This window comes from Kluyveromyces marxianus, chromosome 1 (genome assembly GCF_001417885.1).
Source record: "Kluyveromyces marxianus DMKU3-1042 DNA, complete genome, chromosome 1".
NCBI lineage: Eukaryota > Fungi > Ascomycota > Saccharomycetes > Saccharomycetales > Saccharomycetaceae > Kluyveromyces > Kluyveromyces marxianus.
Genome location: NC_036025.1, coordinates 467,685 through 486,613, shown reverse-complemented (window position 1 = coordinate 486,613; position 18,929 = coordinate 467,685). Strand labels below are relative to the sequence as shown.

General features: G+C 41.4%; 10 protein-coding genes and 1 non-coding gene across 11 annotated transcripts; 5 read left to right on the top strand and 6 right to left on the bottom strand.

Annotated features, from left to right (window-relative positions):
- Window positions 1-223: 223 nt before the first annotated feature.
- Window positions 224-835, bottom strand: WWM1 (Wwm1p; the record flags this gene model as incomplete). Its single annotated transcript, XM_022819196.1, has 1 exon — window positions 224-835. One exon carries the CDS (start codon window positions 833-835, stop codon window positions 224-226), a length of 612 nt encoding a protein of 203 aa, XP_022673765.1.
- A 1,164-nt stretch (window positions 836-1,999) lies between these two features.
- EXG1 (glucan 1,3-beta-glucosidase) lies at window positions 2,000-3,295 on the bottom strand (the record flags this gene model as incomplete). The annotated part of the gene is made up of 1 exon (XM_022819185.1): window positions 2,000-3,295. The coding sequence occupies one exon, from the start codon at window positions 3,293-3,295 to the stop codon at window positions 2,000-2,002; it is 1,296 nt and encodes a 431-aa protein (XP_022673764.1).
- Window positions 3,296-5,341: 2,046 nt separating this feature from the next.
- KLMA_10233 (uncharacterized protein) lies at window positions 5,342-5,845 on the bottom strand (the record flags this gene model as incomplete). Its single annotated transcript, XM_022819174.1, has 1 exon — window positions 5,342-5,845. One exon carries the CDS (start codon window positions 5,843-5,845, stop codon window positions 5,342-5,344), a length of 504 nt encoding a protein of 167 aa, XP_022673763.1.
- A 730-nt stretch (window positions 5,846-6,575) lies between these two features.
- KLMA_R101 lies at window positions 6,576-6,647 on the top strand. The gene has a single exon. It is a non-coding gene; the product is annotated as a tRNA-Glu (tRNA).
- A 197-nt stretch (window positions 6,648-6,844) lies between these two features.
- On the bottom strand, window positions 6,845-10,696 carry MSB1 (Msb1p; the record flags this gene model as incomplete). The annotated part of the gene is made up of 1 exon (XM_022819163.1): window positions 6,845-10,696. The coding sequence occupies one exon, from the start codon at window positions 10,694-10,696 to the stop codon at window positions 6,845-6,847; it is 3,852 nt and encodes a 1,283-aa protein (XP_022673762.1).
- Window positions 10,697-11,093: 397 nt separating this feature from the next.
- Window positions 11,094-12,908, bottom strand: ECM38 (gamma-glutamyltransferase; the record flags this gene model as incomplete). The annotated part of the gene is made up of 1 exon (XM_022819152.1): window positions 11,094-12,908. The coding sequence occupies one exon, from the start codon at window positions 12,906-12,908 to the stop codon at window positions 11,094-11,096; it is 1,815 nt and encodes a 604-aa protein (XP_022673761.1).
- A 455-nt stretch (window positions 12,909-13,363) lies between these two features.
- Window positions 13,364-14,656, bottom strand: TUF1 (translation elongation factor Tu; the record flags this gene model as incomplete). Its single annotated transcript, XM_022819141.1, has 1 exon — window positions 13,364-14,656. The coding sequence occupies one exon, from the start codon at window positions 14,654-14,656 to the stop codon at window positions 13,364-13,366; it is 1,293 nt and encodes a 430-aa protein (XP_022673760.1).
- A 558-nt stretch (window positions 14,657-15,214) lies between these two features.
- On the top strand, window positions 15,215-15,814 carry YHC1 (Yhc1p; the record flags this gene model as incomplete). The annotated part of the gene is made up of 1 exon (XM_022819129.1): window positions 15,215-15,814. One exon carries the CDS (start codon window positions 15,215-15,217, stop codon window positions 15,812-15,814), a length of 600 nt encoding a protein of 199 aa, XP_022673759.1.
- Window positions 15,815-16,029: 215 nt separating this feature from the next.
- KLMA_10227 (ATP synthase subunit H) lies at window positions 16,030-16,362 on the top strand (the record flags this gene model as incomplete). Its single annotated transcript, XM_022819118.1, has 1 exon — window positions 16,030-16,362. The coding sequence occupies one exon, from the start codon at window positions 16,030-16,032 to the stop codon at window positions 16,360-16,362; it is 333 nt and encodes a 110-aa protein (XP_022673758.1).
- A 324-nt stretch (window positions 16,363-16,686) lies between these two features.
- KLMA_10226 (uncharacterized protein) lies at window positions 16,687-17,487 on the top strand (the record flags this gene model as incomplete). Its single annotated transcript, XM_022819107.1, has 1 exon — window positions 16,687-17,487. One exon carries the CDS (start codon window positions 16,687-16,689, stop codon window positions 17,485-17,487), a length of 801 nt encoding a protein of 266 aa, XP_022673757.1.
- A 438-nt stretch (window positions 17,488-17,925) lies between these two features.
- Window positions 17,926-18,570, top strand: GSP1 (Ran family GTP-binding nuclear protein; the record flags this gene model as incomplete). The annotated part of the gene is made up of 1 exon (XM_022819096.1): window positions 17,926-18,570. One exon carries the CDS (start codon window positions 17,926-17,928, stop codon window positions 18,568-18,570), a length of 645 nt encoding a protein of 214 aa, XP_022673756.1.
- Between the last annotated feature and the right edge of the window lie 359 nt (window positions 18,571-18,929).

Here is an 18,929-nt window from a genome sequence, read left to right as displayed (position 1 = left end):
TAGTCTGGTACCTAGCTAACCACTGCAACTGCTGATCTCCGTGATCACCACCACATTTTACGCTATAACGCTGTTATATTCTGGGATGGCATCACCTCTTTTTCTTTACTGCTTTAAAAACAAACAAACATAAACAAAATGCAGATCACGTGTCATTTACATATACACATCATATACGTATATATATAGAGAGAGGGAGAGAAGGGGGAGAGAGAAAGCTGGATCAGAAGTCGCCGCCATCGAAGTCGCCTCCACCGTAATCGCCACCGCCATCACCGCCGTCGTAGTAATTGTTCTCTTCGACGTAGACATCAGGCTGCATAGCACTTGTGAGTAGAGAACCAGCAAGCAAACCAGTACCCATACCAGCCAGACCACCCATCATGGCACCACCATACTTGCTGCCACCGCTTGCCTTCTGCTGTGGAGCGTATGGTTGTTGCCCGTAAGCCCGTTGCCCGTAGGCTGGCTGTCCGTAGGCTGGCTGTCCATAAGGCTGACCATAACCTGGTTGACCATAACCCGGTTGTCCGTATGGCACTTGTCCGTATGGTGCTTGTCCGTATGGCTGTTGTGGGTATGGCTGTTGAGGATACTGCTGGCCTGGGTAAGGCTGTCCGGTTCTTGCCGATTGTCCAGTAGCTTTATCGTAAGTTGGTGGTGGTGGGGGACCTGCTGGTCTCTGGGAGTCTATGTGAGGCCATGTCGTTCCCTTGGGTTCTTCCCATTGTGACTCGTTGGTTTTCAGGTTTACGTAGAACCACGTTTTATATTCCTTGTCGAAGACAGCTTTCCAGCCGTCCGGAACCTTAGGTGGTTGGTCTTCGCTTGCCATATGATATTACGATACTAGTTCTTGGTAACTTCCTGAGTTAGGGTTGTGTGTTCTGTTCTTTGGTGATTGATCTAAAGAATGGATAAAGCTTTAATAACTAACTCTACAAGGGTTCATTCAATGCGAAGAAAGAAAAAAAAAACAAATAAAATAAAATCCTTTCCCTGGTGTACACTGCAGATCAGGTACGTGAGAGTGAATTCGATTTCGCCCTTTTATTATATATTAGTGCATATGACTCTATAACAGCCTCGGAAGCAATGCTGCATTTTACGATTGGGAGAGGGAAAATTATGGAAGAACATTTTCGAAGAGGGTGAGGGTAAATTACTGTAGTGAATCAGGAAAGGAGGCTGAGATGTACATCATATAGACGGAAACCACGGAGGCATACACGGTGAGAATGCGGGAAGGGGCTTGATTTGGGAGGGTCTATTGGGGGGGAGGGAGGTACTTTATATGCGATATATGTGTCTCGAGGGGTCTAGAATCCAGACCGGACCTGACATGTCCTGCCCTGACCTGGGATCACGACTGATTATTAATTATCGATTTTTTTTTTTAATTTTACTCAACTAAAAGAACTAAAAAATATTATAGACGTTATAGAGAGTCGTATAATGTATGTTTGGTGCACAGTGCGTAGATGGTGTTGCTTTCTAGTGTTGTATGTTTGTTTTTTAACGACGTAATGGAAAATATGGTTAACCTAAAAGGAAGGATCTTTAAAAAAAAAAACTAATATTGAATGAAAATCACGGTGTTATGTGTGTGGAGTTTGGCCCACCCACTGAATTAAAATTACGGAAAAAAAAGGGGACACATTTTGAGAAAACGAGTGATGACTATGATGAGTGATGTGCTTGGCTTAGGCTTAGGCCTTGGCTTAGGCCTTGGCTCACACTACTCGATGAAGAACAGAAAAAAAAAAAAAAAAAACATACCCAATGTATATAGAAGGAGAGTGTGGGCGCGCGTGAGTGAGTTCCGAATTATTTACACTCTGTCATTAGCAGGCGCGCCTTCTCCTTTTTTTACCTTTAAGCTAAGCGCTTCTTTTAGTTTACTTTTGTTTCCCTTGCTGTGAGTGAGTGAGTGAGTGTCTGTCTGCGTGTCTGTTTGTTGTATTATATGCTTTTGTGTTTTTATTTTGGGTTTCCTCCCTTAACCTCCGTAATGACATTGGTTAGGGAACTGTCTATCGTCCAATGGTTGTGGGAACAAGCCGTTTTGCACCAAGTTCTTGTAGTCCCACTCCAAAGTGCTTTCGGTCTTCCAACACCAGTAGATCCACCCGTTTCTCATCTCGTAAGCGTCGAGTTGAGCCTCGATGTACTTCCTGTAGTTGTTCTTCTTGTCTTCAGACCATGTGGTGATGTCTTGGCTGCCTTCACAGGAGCCAATGTAGTACGAGGTGTCACCGTTCTTGTTGAAGGAACCGTCGTATCTGTAGCCAACACCAACACCGTTCAACCATTTGGCACAATCGGTCAATGCAGCAGACCATTCACCAACTAGGTTCCAGTGGCCCTCGAACACAGAATCCCAACCTTGCTGGCATGCGACGCTAATGTGGTCGTCCATGGACCTGCTCAACTCGCCAGGAGAAAAGACTTGGTAGTGGTGGTGGTCCACAAGAACACCGTAGTTGCCGTCGGAAAGTGTCAATTGATCGTTCCAGTATTGTGGAGCTTGGAATGCGTCGTGGATGACCAAGACTTGGTCGCCCTTGACCTGGTTTCTCAAGTAGTCGTAAGCCCAGTTGTTCAAGTCCTTCAGCTTGTTCATGTCAATGTTTGGTCCCAATGGCTCGTTCAACACTTCAACACCAATAACAGTGTCGGTGTAGTTTTCTCCAGAGTACTTTTCAATAATGTGCATCAACACATTCTTCAAAAGTTGTGTGTTTTGGTCCTCTTGGAACTTGATCTGATCTCTTAGACCAGAGTTGTCAAACCCGTTTTGAGAGCCTGGGGCACCGTGCAAATCAACCCACACTTTCAAATTGTACTTACTAGCCCATCCAATGGCCTGATCCAAGAACCCTTCTTGAACTCCGGTGACATATGGATCATCGTCTAGCAAATCAAAGGCCCAGTAACCAATTGGAATTCTAACCATGTTCAAACCCGTCTTCGCCATCTCAGCAAAATCATCCTCGGTAATCCAGGTAGAATAATGCTGCGTTAGTCTCTTAGTAGCCTCGTCCTTACCAAGTTGCTGGCAGTAATGGTACTCGTCCACAGGAATTCCGTCATCGTTGTCATTATTGGTACGGAATGCCTCGAATAAAGAAGGAGTGATAAATGGCTCCAACACAAGCCATCCTCCGATATTCACACCTTTGACCTTGTAACTGTCATAGTCCAGGTACCTCTTCGAGAGTGGGAGCGGTGTCGCAAAGCAAACCGATACCAAAAATAGTAGAACCGAGAGTGCTTGGTTAATGGATAGCATCATCGATGTCTTTTTTCTTTTCTTTTTTTCCCTTAAAAAAAAATATTACTTTTTGTCCCGATCTAATCTCAGTGATTGATTGTAACCACAGATCTTAAGAAAGAGAGATAGATAGATATTATTGGGAGGTGTTTTGCAGAGTCCTTTTAGGCTATAGTGTTGGTGATGTAAATGAATGTTGTAATAAAACACTCTAAACCCCACAATATACTAGCTCTGAACCTTGAAAGAATGAGAAGGTAAAGATAAAATAAGGTAAAGTATAGTCCTTTTTCTTATTTTATTTTCTTTACTTCACTTGTGAATGCTCTCTGCTCTAGTATTTCTCCTTCTTTAAGTGTTCGATTCGTTATCAAGAAGAAGCGAATTGTGCCAGAAATAGTAGAAATAGTACTAGGGCGTAGCAGCAGTAGTAGTTATAAGGTAAAAAAAATTGAGTTTTAGTTATAATTTGGAAGGAAGAAAACGAGCGTGGTAGCCTATGGTTTCAACCTGTGAATGTCTTGTCTAGTCTCTTCTAGTCTAGTAGTCGCAATCGATGGGAGATCAATCTAAATAAATCTTAAAATAAATCTTCATGCATACACAATCATCCATAATCTCGAGAATGAAGGGAAAGAACCCTCTCAGTGATCTGGTATAACTGTTTTTATATATGTCAGACAGAATTAGTTGGGTAAAACACCTACTGGCACAAACACAACCCACACACAACTACATGACACTAAGACGAATTACTGATTACTGCCTTGTATCTCTGCTATTTTTAAAACTCGTGCCCTACACGTGAGTTTGTACGTGCTTTTCTAGCTCCACAAACGACGACAAGACAAGAAACTAAAATCAGAAAGAAATTACATTTCCATTTGCAACTGTGCAGTGTGCAATTGCAACCGAACATGCAAGAATGCTCACAAGGTCCCCCCCTCTCCCATATCCCCTCCCGTCATAATCGTTTGGAGGTGGATCTCAAACTCAATTACCAAACCCAGAAACCCTCCCTCTCTTTCTATCCGTCCATTTCCAAATAAATTACAATTACACAGCTAAAACTATCTTCCATATTCACTAAAACGGCTGTAACACATAAATGGGAACCCAGCAACCACGAGAAAAGAAGCCGGATTGTTAACGTAAATGAATAGGTACGCCAAAACCAAACGGTCCTGCGACACTCCCGTAGCGGTTCTGGTCCCCATCTCGCCGCTTGTGAAACCCAGAAAACCCCATACAACAGCTCTTACTCGCCAAGAAAAACCCGTATCACATGGCCCATCTCCTTGCGTCAAAAGAATAAACTTTTCTTTAAAAAGAAACTACTTCGTGCCTGAGTCTTGTTCGTTTTATATATAGCAACAGCAGCGCTTTCTAAGCTGCTATTTCGGCAAAGGTCATGCGCCCTCTTCTAAAAAATGTTGTTCGTAGATACAATGCTGAGAAGAGATAGTCTTTTCCCCATTACGGTAATAAGTGTGAAAATTTCGTTTTAGTTTTAGGTTTTTTTTTTGTTTTTTTTTTTTTTTTCACAGGCGCAGTTCTATTTTTTACCATGTTTTTGTGGTTTAGGCTGGGAGTGTGTGTGTGCAATGCTGGTTAGTTGCCCTACTTTAGTTATTTTAGTTTTCGCGGTGCCAGCGACACAGACAGACACACACACTATTGTTAATTGAAGATGCTGGCTGCTAATTAAGTATTCAATATATCTTCTATCTATCTACTATCTGTATTGAACACTGGGATTTCAGTCTACAATACGCAATGATTCTCTTCTATTGAGGGCCAAACTATGCGTAGGCTGTTCTATAGGGTGTATAATGTGGGTTTCGTCCGCAGAGAACAGAAACAAATTACGCCAGCGATTTTTGTAGTGTGGGAGATAGGATTTTCGTTACGCATTATTACATTCTATTCATTCGTAATGTATGCGATGGGTTTCAGCAACTCCAATTCGTAAGATGCTGAAACAACGGAAAATTTAAAAATACATCTATGTAAGGAAGAAGATCTATATGGCGTCAAATGACGTGATAAGGCGTGCGTGTTGCGACGCTATACTTGCTGTTGTTGGCTTTCGGACCCTTCCGAGTCAGAATGGGGTTGGTTGTTCTCTGCTTCTGTTTTGGGTGGTTGTTTCTGTTGTTGATCTTCAGCTTGTGATGGGGTCTCAGTTTCTGCCTCAGGCTCAGGCTCTGTGCCAGGATCTGCTTCAGGCTCAGGTTCAAGTTGTTGGTCGTTTTCTTCAGTTTCTACTGTTTCTTGCTTGTCAGCGTTTTTCCAGCATCGAAGGTTCAATGCGTATCCTGTAAAAGACTTGACTTTGAGAGACCCCGCTCGCCAATGCGACGCTTTCTTGGGCTCCTCTTTCTTTTGTTCTTGCTCTTGTTCCTCGTGTAATTGAGTGTCTGGCTTTTTGCTTTCGAGTTTAGACGCTGGATCCTCTACGGAATCGTTTGTTGTTGTGTCTGGCTTTTGTTCGACCTCGACCTTTTCTTCTTGCTTTGGGTCCGCACTATCTTCGTTAGATGGAGCCACGGAAGAATCGGGCTCGCTCATGGGTTCATTACGTATTTCAGACATGTGAGCTTGTTTGTTTGTTTGTTTGTTTCCACGGTGGATGAGGTAGTGCGCTAACGATTGAGTATTCGAGGTTTCAAACCGGTAGCTTCTTCTCTTATTTGCACAACCTTTTAGCCTTTAGTTTTCCAATTGTGTTTTTTTTTTTTTTTTTTAAAGGTTCGAAGAGCATGTTTCAGCTTTAGTTTTCTTTTCGAATCCGTTGTTGATCATACGCTTCATTCTTACCCTGAAGGACGCCAGTGGAACTAGAAAGAATCAACAGTTGCTGTGGTTATTTTTGGGATTTGCCATTGAAGTGGTACTACAGAACCAGAGTAATTTGTAATACCATCACATCTTGCTTGGTAGATATTTTTAGATTCATCTGTAGCCATTTTTTTTTCTCGCCTTGAATCCCTTTAGACAAAAATAGGTCTCACCAGTTTCGTTATTCTTTTCAGCACCGAAAATAACTTTTAGTGGGTAAAACTTAAAAAAGTGCGGGGCTAGCCTTCTCTAAACCGGTGAGCGGTTGGTATTTCGAATTAGAAGATGGGTCTTCTCATTCGAAAATGCAATAGATTCATATGGTCGTTTAATGCCATTTTTGGAAGCAGTGACAGGTGAAGGCCTTAAGTATGTCTAGAAACTAAAAGTAGACTTAAAAAGAACCTGACTAATCCTGTAGGATAAGATTTTTTCTGAAGATCAATAAAACATGTTAGTATCCGATATAGTGTAACGGCTATCACATCACGCTTTCACCGTGGAGACCGGGGTTCGACTCCCCGTATCGGAGTCATTAATTTTAAAAATTAATTTCAATGTCCAATTTGGGTGTTGGAAGTTTATTTTTTTGAAGATCTTTGCCGAACTAAAAGCGAGCATCAACCAACTAGTTCAAACAATAGAGCAAAAAGTATATACATGTTGACACAGCACATCGATGCAGATAATGTTTTAATAAAACGTATATACATTTGAATGCACAAAAATCTAAATACCAAAATTTCCGTTACGAATATCCGCATATAGTTTCTTTCTATTAGTATTCTTAGCAATATTACCGCTATGCAGCTTATTCTTTACAGGTGCGTCTGGAGCAAATGCATGTTGGGGTGCAACCGGCGATTGATGTTGTACTTGTCTGCCTCTGTTTCCAGGTGAGCGGAATTGTGCCTGTTGCATAGGCGGAGGTGATGTGTAGATCTGCTGATGTGGGGTTGGAGATTGATTCCTATATCTCTGAGGACCATATGGGGCTCCACCCATGCCTTGTGGCACACCCTGTGGCACACCCTGTGGCATAGAGTTGGGTGGCACATGATGAGGCCCATGATAAGGCGCCCCTTGAGGTATCGATTGAGGTACAGCACCCGCCTGAGCTCTCCTTGGATCGTAGCTTAAAGCCCCACGGTTTGAGGGATGTCCTTGATAAGGGTGACCACTCTGAGGTGGCATATTTTGATTTGGTGTCGGTGACATGAACGTTCTGTTTGAAACCGGTTGGCCTGGATAACCCATCGGTTGTGGAGAATGACTGGCCACATGCCCAGTAGGTGGATGTTGATTATATCTTTGACCCTCCGGTGATAAGTGCCTTTGGTTATGCGCCCGCGGATCTAATCTTTGTCTGCCATCATTAGGCCTTTCAGACTGTTCACGCTGTGTTGCATAAGGCGAACCGTAGTTCACATTTTGAGATGGATTTGGTGCTCTTTGTTCTCTATAAGACTGTGCTTCAGGAACCGGTACTCCGTAGTTAGGTTCGCTATAAGCATAGCCTTCACTTGGATAGTCGTAGCCGTATCTGTCAGGCGAGCGACTAGCCTGCTGCCTGGTGGGAGATACACTAGGAATGTTTTCCTGATAAATCCTAGGCGACACCCTCCGTGCTTGTTCTTGAGGAGGGATTGGACTTCTTTGGTTTGTATAAGTAGGTGCGAAATTGGCTTGAGCTTGTGTATGTTCCATTACTCTGCCTCTAGTTTCGACGACGGGTTCTGCACTACCATTTGGACTACCATAAACATATTGCTGATTAGGACTATTTTGAACCCTATTCGGAGATGCAGACTGTGAGCCCCTGTCATTAATATTCGAATTCGGATCTAAGTAATGCGATCTAGATTCTACCGGATAGACATCGGGCGACTTAACTTGATCATTTCTAGCAACATCAACAGGAACTGGCTTCGGAACAGAAGGCAGATTCTTCTCAGAGATCGCATTCCGGCCAATGGCGGACTTCGCAATCTCATCGCCAACTTGAACGCGTTTAGGTGGCAATGCAGTATTACTAGGTAGGTCCAAAGGTGTAACAACACTGACTTCACTGGTGTTCAACCTTTCGCTTAAAGGTTTGCCTTCTTCCGCTTGCATTTTATATTTATCGAACATCGTTAGAGTTTCAAACTTCTCCTCCGTTGTACGTACACTAGCATCCAAGTCCTTCACAGCATCACCAGGATCAGCGATTATCATCTCCAAAGTCATATCATCAACCATGCTAGTTAAATCTGCCATATCTTTATCACCAGGGGGTTCAGCAGACGAGACATTATCCTTGGCAGGTTTTGATCCAATTTCAGTTTCCTTGGCATTGGAAGATGGTGCCTGATTTATTGCATGACTTTCACTTGGATTCCTGCGAGTTGGTTTTCCGTACGTTTCTACCGGCAACTCTCTGATACTGTTTTCATCGTACGTTGAGGAAGATTGTCTAACTACCGATTCAGCCAAGCTTGGGTTTTGACTCATTGACAACGGAGTGGGGGTAGGTGATAAATCCCGATATTGTGGCCGATACGTACCAAAACTGGGGTTAGACGCTAGTTTTTCTGTATTCGATTTACTGTAAGGACTAGTGAATATCGGAACGGGCTTCTCATTCGCATCATTCTCTGTTGGTACATTCTCCGGCTGTACACTCTGAGACTGCACGGGTGTACGGGGCTTTGGAGGCATGGGCTCAGGATTTTGGTAAATATGCGGCGGAGGTGTTGTTCTTTGTCGTACCGGGGAGCTTCTCCCTTGGGGAATTTCTTGTGGAGCGACTGCACGGTTTTCTCTAGCTTGCATATGCATTTGGTTTGTTGCAACGGCTGAGGATCTATCCTCTTTAGAAGGTTCCGAAGGTTGAGAAGAGTCGAGTACCATATTGGACATAATTTCGGAGTGGCTCTTTGGAGCAGCTACTGTATATTGTGATGCTTTCGTTGCCTTATGATCTTGGCTAACTATATTTTGCGGTATCGGTAATGGTTTTGATTTAACTTCGACTACTGGAACAGGTTCTTGTAGTTGATGGACAGGTTTCTTGGCATTTACAGCCGCATCATTTTTGACATTTTCTGTGACGGAGTTAGGATTCTCGCCGTCCACCTTGGCCTTTTCAACCTGTTCCAGGAACTTATTTTTCATTTCATCAGAACCCACACTATTAGAACTATCAGCCATAGTATCTGTCTCATATGTTTTATTTACCAGCATCGCATCGCTTTCCTCTAATATAAGCCATTTTTTAAATCCGTCAAATTCAAATTCCAAAATTAAGGATCTCCCGAACAAACGGCGTTTTTGTGTGGTTTGCTCATATGACAAAGTCGAGAGCCAAGCCCAAATAAAATAATCATCAATGTCTACACGACTGATAGAGAGTGAATCCTTTATTACCTTGGAATTAGGTACGCTTAGGTTCTTCCGTTTACCCCATCCTGCTTGAAATGTAGAATGTTTTGTTGACATACACTTCATTAGTCGTTTGGATTCCTTTGACATCTTACTGCTTATACCTCCGGTGTTGTCCTTTTTCTTGAACAGAGATTTGAGCAAAGCGTAGTCTTCCCTTGTCACAAAATTTTCTGGTTCGTCAAAGCTCATTAACTCATTACACCTTTCAATCAATTGCCATGGTTTCCTGGAAAACTTCGTTGTCGTTAACGTCACTAAAGGCACAGTAAGAACGGTGTCATGATTGAAAGTATCTGCTGTTTTGGGCGGATATGCGTTGTCAAATAAGATATTTCTCAAGCTCTTAGGAAGCTTGACTTTACTGGAGTCCGTTGGAACAAACGACCGAATAAATGCGAGCAACAAATGGAACATAGCTTCAGATGCTGGAACCCAATCTTTCAATCCTTCTTTATATCCATTTACGTCTGCCTTTCTTGATGCATCTGATGTGGATGCCTTTACGTAGTGGCTGGTTTGAAAGGCCCATATAGCGCACATCTTGGATATCTTTCTCGCACTCATCTTATTCTTTTTCGAGTTCGATGCCAATGTAACAATTAGATCAAAAAAGTCATATACAATTGATGCATGATTTGGCGAGTCTAAACATTTTGGCATTATCTCTAAAAATGACTTCTGCGAGTAGTTCTGTTCAGCCTCTTTATTCTTAAATTCAATATACGCTGGCCAACCTATAATTTCACCTTTAGGTAACCTACACCAGATATATTTCAAAGCCTGCAGCAAAGTCCATACATCAGTTTTGCTTAGAATCTTGGGAATCTTGTCATCTGCAACTGGTTGACCATTACCAAGGGGAAATAATGCGTTTAAAAAAGATAGAAGTTTTTCGTTTGTTTGTTCTGGCCTAAATGGTAAAAACAAGTACTCCGTATCAATGCCCCTAATCTTCAATTCATTTGTAATTTGATGAATAGGCGATCTTACCTTGTCCCTTTTAAATTCATGAAAAAATTCAAACTCATCATCATCATCATCATCATTTTTCGTCACAGTACCCTTTGTTTCTTTATTTGATTCTGTACTCATTGATTCATCTGTTCTATCTTGATTCCTCAGCGGTGCCTGCGGCAGCGGTTTCACTTCAGCCATAGCTAATCTTTACCTTTGGAGAAAGAAACCTTCAAAAACTAAAGCTCTTCCAACTTCCGTTTTAGCCTTGTTCACAAGTACCTTTTCCTTTTATGCATTCGTAACTAAACTTTGTAACATTTAATAGTTATAGATCAAAGAGAGCCGCATCAAAATAATTCGAAGCTTTTTACTGTTTAAGCACTTTTCCAGGCTCCCAAAAAAAAAAAACGAGAACGAGAACAAGAACAACATCATACCACATCACGTGATACATAATACACTCTTACTCTTATGAACAATATTAAAGGCCTGGATCTGAGTATTGATCAAATATTTTAGAACACTAGAGCTACATGAAAGCCTATGTACCATACAGATTGTTGTGAATGATTAGCCCGCTATTGTCTCATTCAATTCAAATTGCAGCAGCAATGCCTCTTTTCCGCCAGTAGTCGCTAACAGCGTGCCATTCTGCGTTAACACGACATATCCCGTTCACCACAGATCTTGATGGAAGCTCTTTGGGGAAATGGCCCATTTCCTCTAATTGTTTAATGAGGGATTTGCCCAACATTGGGATGCTTTCCACTTCTAGAACATCTGGCAAAAGTTGATGGTGAACTCTTGGGTACGCAATAGCTTCTAGCAATGGCATTTGGTACCAGTACCGTCTCGTAATAACTTGTAAAACTGAAGGACTTATACGTGAGCCTCCAGAGGCACCAACAACCATATCTGGAAGCCCCAACTCATTGAGAATAATCGTCGGAACCATGGACGATAAAGGTCTCTTACCGGGTTCAATGAAATTGTAAGCAGATGGGGCCAATCCGAAACTATTAGAGCGCCCAGGTATGGAAAAGTCATCCATTTCATTGTTGAAAATGACACCAGTAACTGGATCGTGAACTAGCGAGCCAAATAATAGATTAACAGTGGTAGTTAAAGATACAGCATTGTGTTGATCATCGACAACAGAAAAATGCGCCGTTCCGTGTGGCTCATTCAATTCATATACTGGATTATAATCTTTCCAGTGTGGTAATGTACGAAATTCACCTTCTTGGCTATTTTCTTTTATTTTATTAACAGCGTTCTTAATCCAAGTATCATTTAAGATCGATTCTATTCTAGAAGGAAGACTGTCTTTATGAACATAGTCCCCCAATCTTGACCTTGCACTGGCTAACCATTTCATAGCCTCCACTAATTGATAAGTTTGCTCAGTTAAGTAATCTCCACCAGTCACCGATGAGAATCCATCTAAGATTTTCAATGCTGCAATCAATGCGGCTCCACTGGATGATCCACTCGATGTTAAGACAGTGAGATCATTGTCTGGCATGTTCTCCCAGCCATGGCGAATTAGAGTTGTTAGTGGTTTTTCTCTTCTCACTGAATACTGAGTGAAGTCCTCTGCCGTAATAATGCCTCCATGCTGTTGAATTTTTGAAACCATAGACTTAACCAAATACGACTTGGGATCATAGAAGGGTGCTGCAGACCCATTTTTAGCTAGAACTTCAAGTGTTTTTGAGAGTGTCGGTCTCCGTATCCAATCTCCCTCTTTTTTGATGGTACCGTCGTGGTTGAAAACAAATTTCCAGTCTTCATAGTTCATCGTCAAAAAATGCTGGTAAGCACCTAGCGATGCCCCAAGAACTTCCCCTATCTCCCAACCTTCATATCCTAACTCAATTACAGGTTGCAAAACCTCTGCCCATGTTATTTTCCCACTACCATGCTCTTCCCACATTTTATATAGACCTGCTAGTTCTCCAGGAACAGCAATTGCCAGGCCTCCAATGATAGAAGCGTAATCCTCTTTGTCATTAAACATCGTCTTGTTGCTCAACTGCGGTGCCATTTCTCTGAAATCATACGTTACTTTCTCCTGTTTGGTAGAAATGACACTGAAGCCACCTCCACCAATACCACTATTAAAGAAATTAACCATCCCTATACATAGGGCAACGGTTACTGCAGCATCCACCGCATTAGAGCCTGGATACTTCAAGAATATCTTGTTCATTGTCAGATTATTACATATCTCCAAGTCTGATGCAACTGCGTATTTACCGCCAATCTTCAAAAGACCTTGATCTGGTGTTAGGCTTGGAGAACGGTCTATATCTATCGAAATATCTGGTTGCTTCGCCAATATATGTGGACTTAAAGCATCAACACTGCCTAGCAACAACAACCATAAATAGGGCGTTGAAAATAACATCGTAAAGGGATCAACACCGACAATAGTCCTGAACTGATATCCTTGTAATGATTAGTCTTAGACTCTCAGTTAAACATTACCCACAAAGAAAGGTGCGTGAGTGTGTGACTTCGTTTGACGTTTTTATTTTGATCTGCATTTTATATTCGTATTTGATATTCGCAGCCATTTTGGTTTATATACACAATATGCAAGAAAAGCGGTCTTAAATGTCCGTTTTTTTTTAGATAAGATATGAAAAATGCAGACTAGAAAGACCGAACGGTCTGAAATACAAGAATACAAAGAACTGTAAAGCTCAAATCGACAGGATTGATACTTATATTATTAATCAAACATAAAACTGAAAACTTTGCGGTTATATACAGGAAAGAATGTTGTTTCTAGGATTAGAATCATCTTCACTTTACTGAAAGATTCCAGAGGGAATATATATACATAAACGTTCAAGTCGCTTATTCCAAGATTCTAGTGACTAGACCAGTACCGACTGTCTTACCACCTTCTCTGATGTTGAAACGTTGACCAGCTTCCAATGGAGTTGGGTGAACCAATTCACACTCCATTTCGACATTGTCACCTGGCATGACTTGCATGGAATGGTCTTCAACAGATTCTGGGAACTTCAAGACGACGGTAACGTCAGCAGTTCTGACGTAGATTTGTGGTCTGTAGTTTTCACCGAAACCGGAGTGTCTACCACCTTCTTCCTTGGTCAAAATGTACAAGGAAGCCAAGAACTTGGTGTGGGCCTTAACAGTACCTGGCTTAGCCAAAACCATACCTCTCTTCAATTGGTCTCTTCTGACACCTCTCAAAAGGACACCAGCGTTGTCACCAGCCATGGCTTGGTCCAATTCCTTTCTGAACATTTCAATACCAGTAACAGTAGTCTTGAAAGGAGTGGTGTTGTGACCAACAATTTCGATTTCTTCACCCTTCTTCAAGTTACCACGTTCAACTCTACCAGTGACGACAGTACCTCTACCGGAAATGGAGAAGATATCTTCAACAGGCATCAAGAATGGTTTTTCCAAGTCACGGGCTGGGGTTGGGATGTATTCGTCAACAGCGTCCAACAACTTCATGATGGCTTGCTCACCAATTTCTGGTTGCTTACCTTCCAAGGCACACAAAGCAGAACCCATGATCACTGGAGTGTTGTCACCGTCAAAGCCATATTGAGTCAATAATTCTCTCATTTCCATTTCAACCAATTCCAACATTTCTGGATCATCGATGGTGTCAACCTTGTTAACGAAAACAACAATGTGTTGGACACCAACTTGTCTGGCCAACAACAAATGCTCTCTGGTTTGAGGCATTTGACCATCAGTAGCAGCAACAACAATAATAGCACCGTCCATTTGAGCAGCACCAGTAATCATGTTCTTGATGTAATCAGCGTGACCTGGACAGTCAACGTGGGAGTAATGTCTCTTTTCAGTCTCGTATTCAACATGAGCAGTAGAAATAGTGATACCTCTGGCTCTTTCTTCTGGAGCCTTGTCAATAGAAGAGTAGTCCAAAAAGTCAGCACCACCACGTTCAGCTAGAGTCTTGGTGATGGCAGCAGTCAAAGTGGTCTTACCATGATCGACGTGACCGATGGTACCAATGTTCAAATGAGGCTTCGAACGATCGAAAGCAGCTGCGGAAACACGCAATGATGAAGAGAAAGCTCTTGCACCAACAGACAAAGGTCTGAAGGCCTTGGCAACGGCAAATCTAGGGACCAAGAAAGACATATCGAAAAGCTTAATCGGTTTATGAAGAAAAATACAAATTAACAGAAAGGCTAAAATGGGTCAAACGATTATGGATAAACGATTGTTCTCAAGTGAATCTTGTTGAAATGTACTTTTTATTTCATATAAGGTATATCTGGAAATTTTTCAGATGATTTTCCTCGAATAATTGTGGGATAAAAATAAATGCGGGTAATATGAATAGTAAAAGTAATAGCTAGCCTTATAATGCTCACGTGATTGAGAGAAGTTAATACAAATTGTTCAAGCAATTTCAAAAGCTCATCATAAGGTTAGGCCATGACTTACTTCATGGCGTCCTGGAAAATATATTATTCCAGGTCGCTCGAATGTGCCATATCATATAACTGTTTTGGAAACTTCTAATAATATTGTGTCTCTTGTAATGTCACATTTATCACACATTTATCACACATTTAGTACACTTTTACAGCCTTTTAATCTCATCTCATCGCAAAATATCAAAGAAGACAAAGACAAGACACAAGAAACAAGAAACAACAAACAACAAGTCTGCGTAAGCCCTATATTTTTAATATGGTTAGATTCTATTGTTTGTACTGCAAATCTTACCTTACCCATGATACTGCTAGCGTACGGAAATCGCATCTTCAAGGTAAGAACCATATACGTTTAGTTGCTGACTACTACCGGAATGTGTCAATAAACGAAGAGAAGAGGCAAAGGAAATCTACTAAGAAGAGAAAACGTTTGCGCAAAACTCCCAGCAATGATGAAGAGCAGAGAATCGTACAGCCGGTGGCTATACACTGTCCCACAAACAAGAAGAAAAGAATGGCCGAGAGACTAAAGAAAAGGGATGTACTCGAAGAGTTCGATGTCTTGAACGAAATATACAAGGGATCGCCAGGCTATGAGCGGATATTCAAGCCAGAAAATAGAGTGGATGTTGGGCACTTGTTGAAAGTCAGTAAACAGCCGCAAAGAGGAAATATTCATACCAACACTACCACTGGTGTTTCAACCAAACAGAATAGTAACGCGCAATCACAACTCCCTCCTCCAAGAACATTAACGTCAAACAACACATACTCTACAAAATTCCACGATCCATCGCTACTGCAGCAGTCTATAAACCATACTGTAAAACAGATCAAGAGGCAGACTACAGCATAAGCTGTTATCAATCACGTGACAAGGACATATATCGTCACACACGAACCAATAAATATCATCTTCGTATATCATGATATATGTTTTACATTAGCAGAAATTCACGATTTTGTATGTAAACCATTAAATAGGTGAAGATGGAATACTTGCACAGTTATAGAAGAATAAGTGGACTACCTTTACCTCTTTTCCGGAAATCGCGAAGGATAACAGATAGGATGTTCAGAGCTGTACCATTGACCCTAAGAGCCAGCCGTGGTTTTTCCACCGGTTTAGTCAGACGTAATGTCATTCAAGGGCTATATTTGAAGGAATTGAAATCTGTGCATTTGAAGCCAGTCACTGCTGCTGATGCCCAAGGTTCTGTAAAGCCATGGACCCCTCCAGCTGCCCCAAAGATCCCAGAGCTAGAACTTCAATCTGCTGATGCTTTGAAGGAGTATGCTTCTTCTGAAGTGGAAACTGTTAAGGAAGCTACTGAACAAGCTGCCGAAGTTGAAGAAGGTGACTGGTTAGTGTTGGAAGAAATCGAAGATGACCACCACCATTAAAAATGAAATTAAAATGAAAAACGAAAAAACAATATTCCATCAATACAATTGGCAATAAAGAAATGCTCTCCTAGTCTCTACTTTGGGCCTCAGTGTGATGATCTTCTACGGCTGACGACATTATCATTTTTCCTTTATTTGTGTATAACGTCAAATATACAATGAAACCATTAACTTTTCCTGGACGTATGAAACAGTGTTGATATATAAACATATATATATATACATATGCATGTATACATCCATATATACACAGAAACGAGTTTGAAGTACACTTTATTCAGGATACAATACTCCGGTGGAGCTGAAGCGCCTTAAAGTAGTATGTCGAGAAAATTCCTTTCAATTGATGATGCTGTAGCTTATATCAACGATGAATTGACGAAAAGAGGGTACTTGTCGGATGCAAAATTGAAGTTTGGTACCCCTGCTGATAAAGCAGAAGGCTCACAGGACCAAGAAGAACAGCTATCCAGAGATAAACTTACGATCAATGTTATACACAAGTTGCTACAACGGGTGGATACTCTGCAAGAGAAACTAAAAGTACAAGATGAGCATCTTCGTAAGTCTCAAGATCAATTATTGCAGAGGGTCAAGTTAGCGGAATCAGAAGTAGCAAAACTATCGAATACTCCCGAAAAGCAGCATCGCGTCACTAAGGTAACCAAAATCCAGTATCGTGACAAGGATACTAAACCGCTTGAAGCGAAAGTACGCAAACTGCAATTGGAACTAGAGGAACAATCGCTACAATTAAGGCAATACGCAGATGGCGACAGACCAAATATCACATGGGGAACATCGCTAGGCCCCTTACTAGATGCAGATCAGCTCGTAAACGACAAAAGGCCTAACATGAGCCCAGCCGACATGCTAAGTCATAAAATGAGTCACGTGATAGATACTAACCAACGACTCTCCAAAGATCTCAAAGCCGCTGTTGGACTGATATCTGACATTAACAAAACCGTATACACTCGATTCGTTCTCCAGATAGACCCCCCAAGCGACGGACAGGCCGAAGAGAAGGCGCAAGACCAAGATGATCTAGATGATATTGCAAACCCTACTTTGAAAGACTTAGCACGTGATTGGAAAGATATAAAATCACAGTTACCCTGATAAAACACTAAAGGAGGTTTCGAAAATTTCTTTTTTCCACACAAACGTACGTAATATTAAGTATAGCACATACAATAGCAAGACTGGCATATAAGGGTACAGGCGAAAGTGTGACAAAACAGGAACGCTGAAGCAGGTTACTCGATTGCATTTCAACTAAACCTTAAACTATACGTATAAGCGTTTATATTTTTTTAAGGTATATTTTAATATTGATTTAATTTCAATATTTCTTTGCATTCCCTTGAATGGCCCTTGGACGAACTTCCAAGAAATAACAAAGAAAAAAAAAAAATGGAAGAACAAAAAGCATTTGATCTAAACATTCCAAATTTGCAAGCATCACATCACATATGTTTTTAAGATAGAATTGATTCCGGAGGTGTTCTTATCTTCTTTTGGAAGGTTTAAAAGACACGCTGATAATCTAATATAGACATGTCTGCTGAAGTCCCAACTTTCAAGCTAGTTTTGGTCGGTGATGGTGGTACTGGTAAGACCACCTTTGTCAAGAGACATTTGACTGGTGAATTCGAAAAGAAGTACATCGCTACCATTGGTGTCGAAGTCCACCCTCTAGCTTTCTACACCAACTTTGGTGAGATCAAGTTCGATGTCTGGGATACCGCCGGTCAAGAAAAGTTTGGTGGTCTAAGAGACGGTTACTACATCAATGCTCAATGTGGTATTATTATGTTTGATGTGACCTCCAGAATCACCTACAAGAACGTTCCAAACTGGCACAGAGATTTGGTCCGTGTTTGTGAAAACATTCCAATTGTTCTATGTGGTAACAAGGTTGATGTTAAGGAAAGAAAGGTCAAGGCCAAGACCATCACCTTCCACAGAAAGAAGAACCTACAATACTACGATATCTCTGCCAAGTCTAACTACAACTTCGAGAAGCCATTCTTGTGGTTGGCCAGAAAGTTGGCTGGTAACCCACAATTGGACTTCGTTGCTTCTCCAGCTTTGGCTCCACCAGAAGTCCAAGTCGACGAGCAATTGATGCAACAATACCAACAAGAAATGGAACAAGCCACTGCTTTGCCATTGCCTGATGAAGATGATGCTGATTTGTAATTCCGGTGTTACAAATACGTGCTTGCCATTATTCCACATTATATATTAAAATATATACCTATATATTTATAATACTTTCTCTTTTCAAAGGGTTCACAGAACGCACACGTTACGTAGAGGACGGAGATCGCCATGTTTGACACCCTATCCATCGGCATTTGAGGACATATAATAACCAACGTCGTCTCTATTTAAATCTCATGAAGAATAAGAAAGCTTCTATAACAGTATACCAAAACTGTTATCGCTCTACTTCAAACGCACTTAATTGACACTTATGCCGCATTCACACTCACTTTGTCAAAAGGGTAGATATCATACTTGCAAAAGTGTTGCACTACTACATTACAGCCAATAGA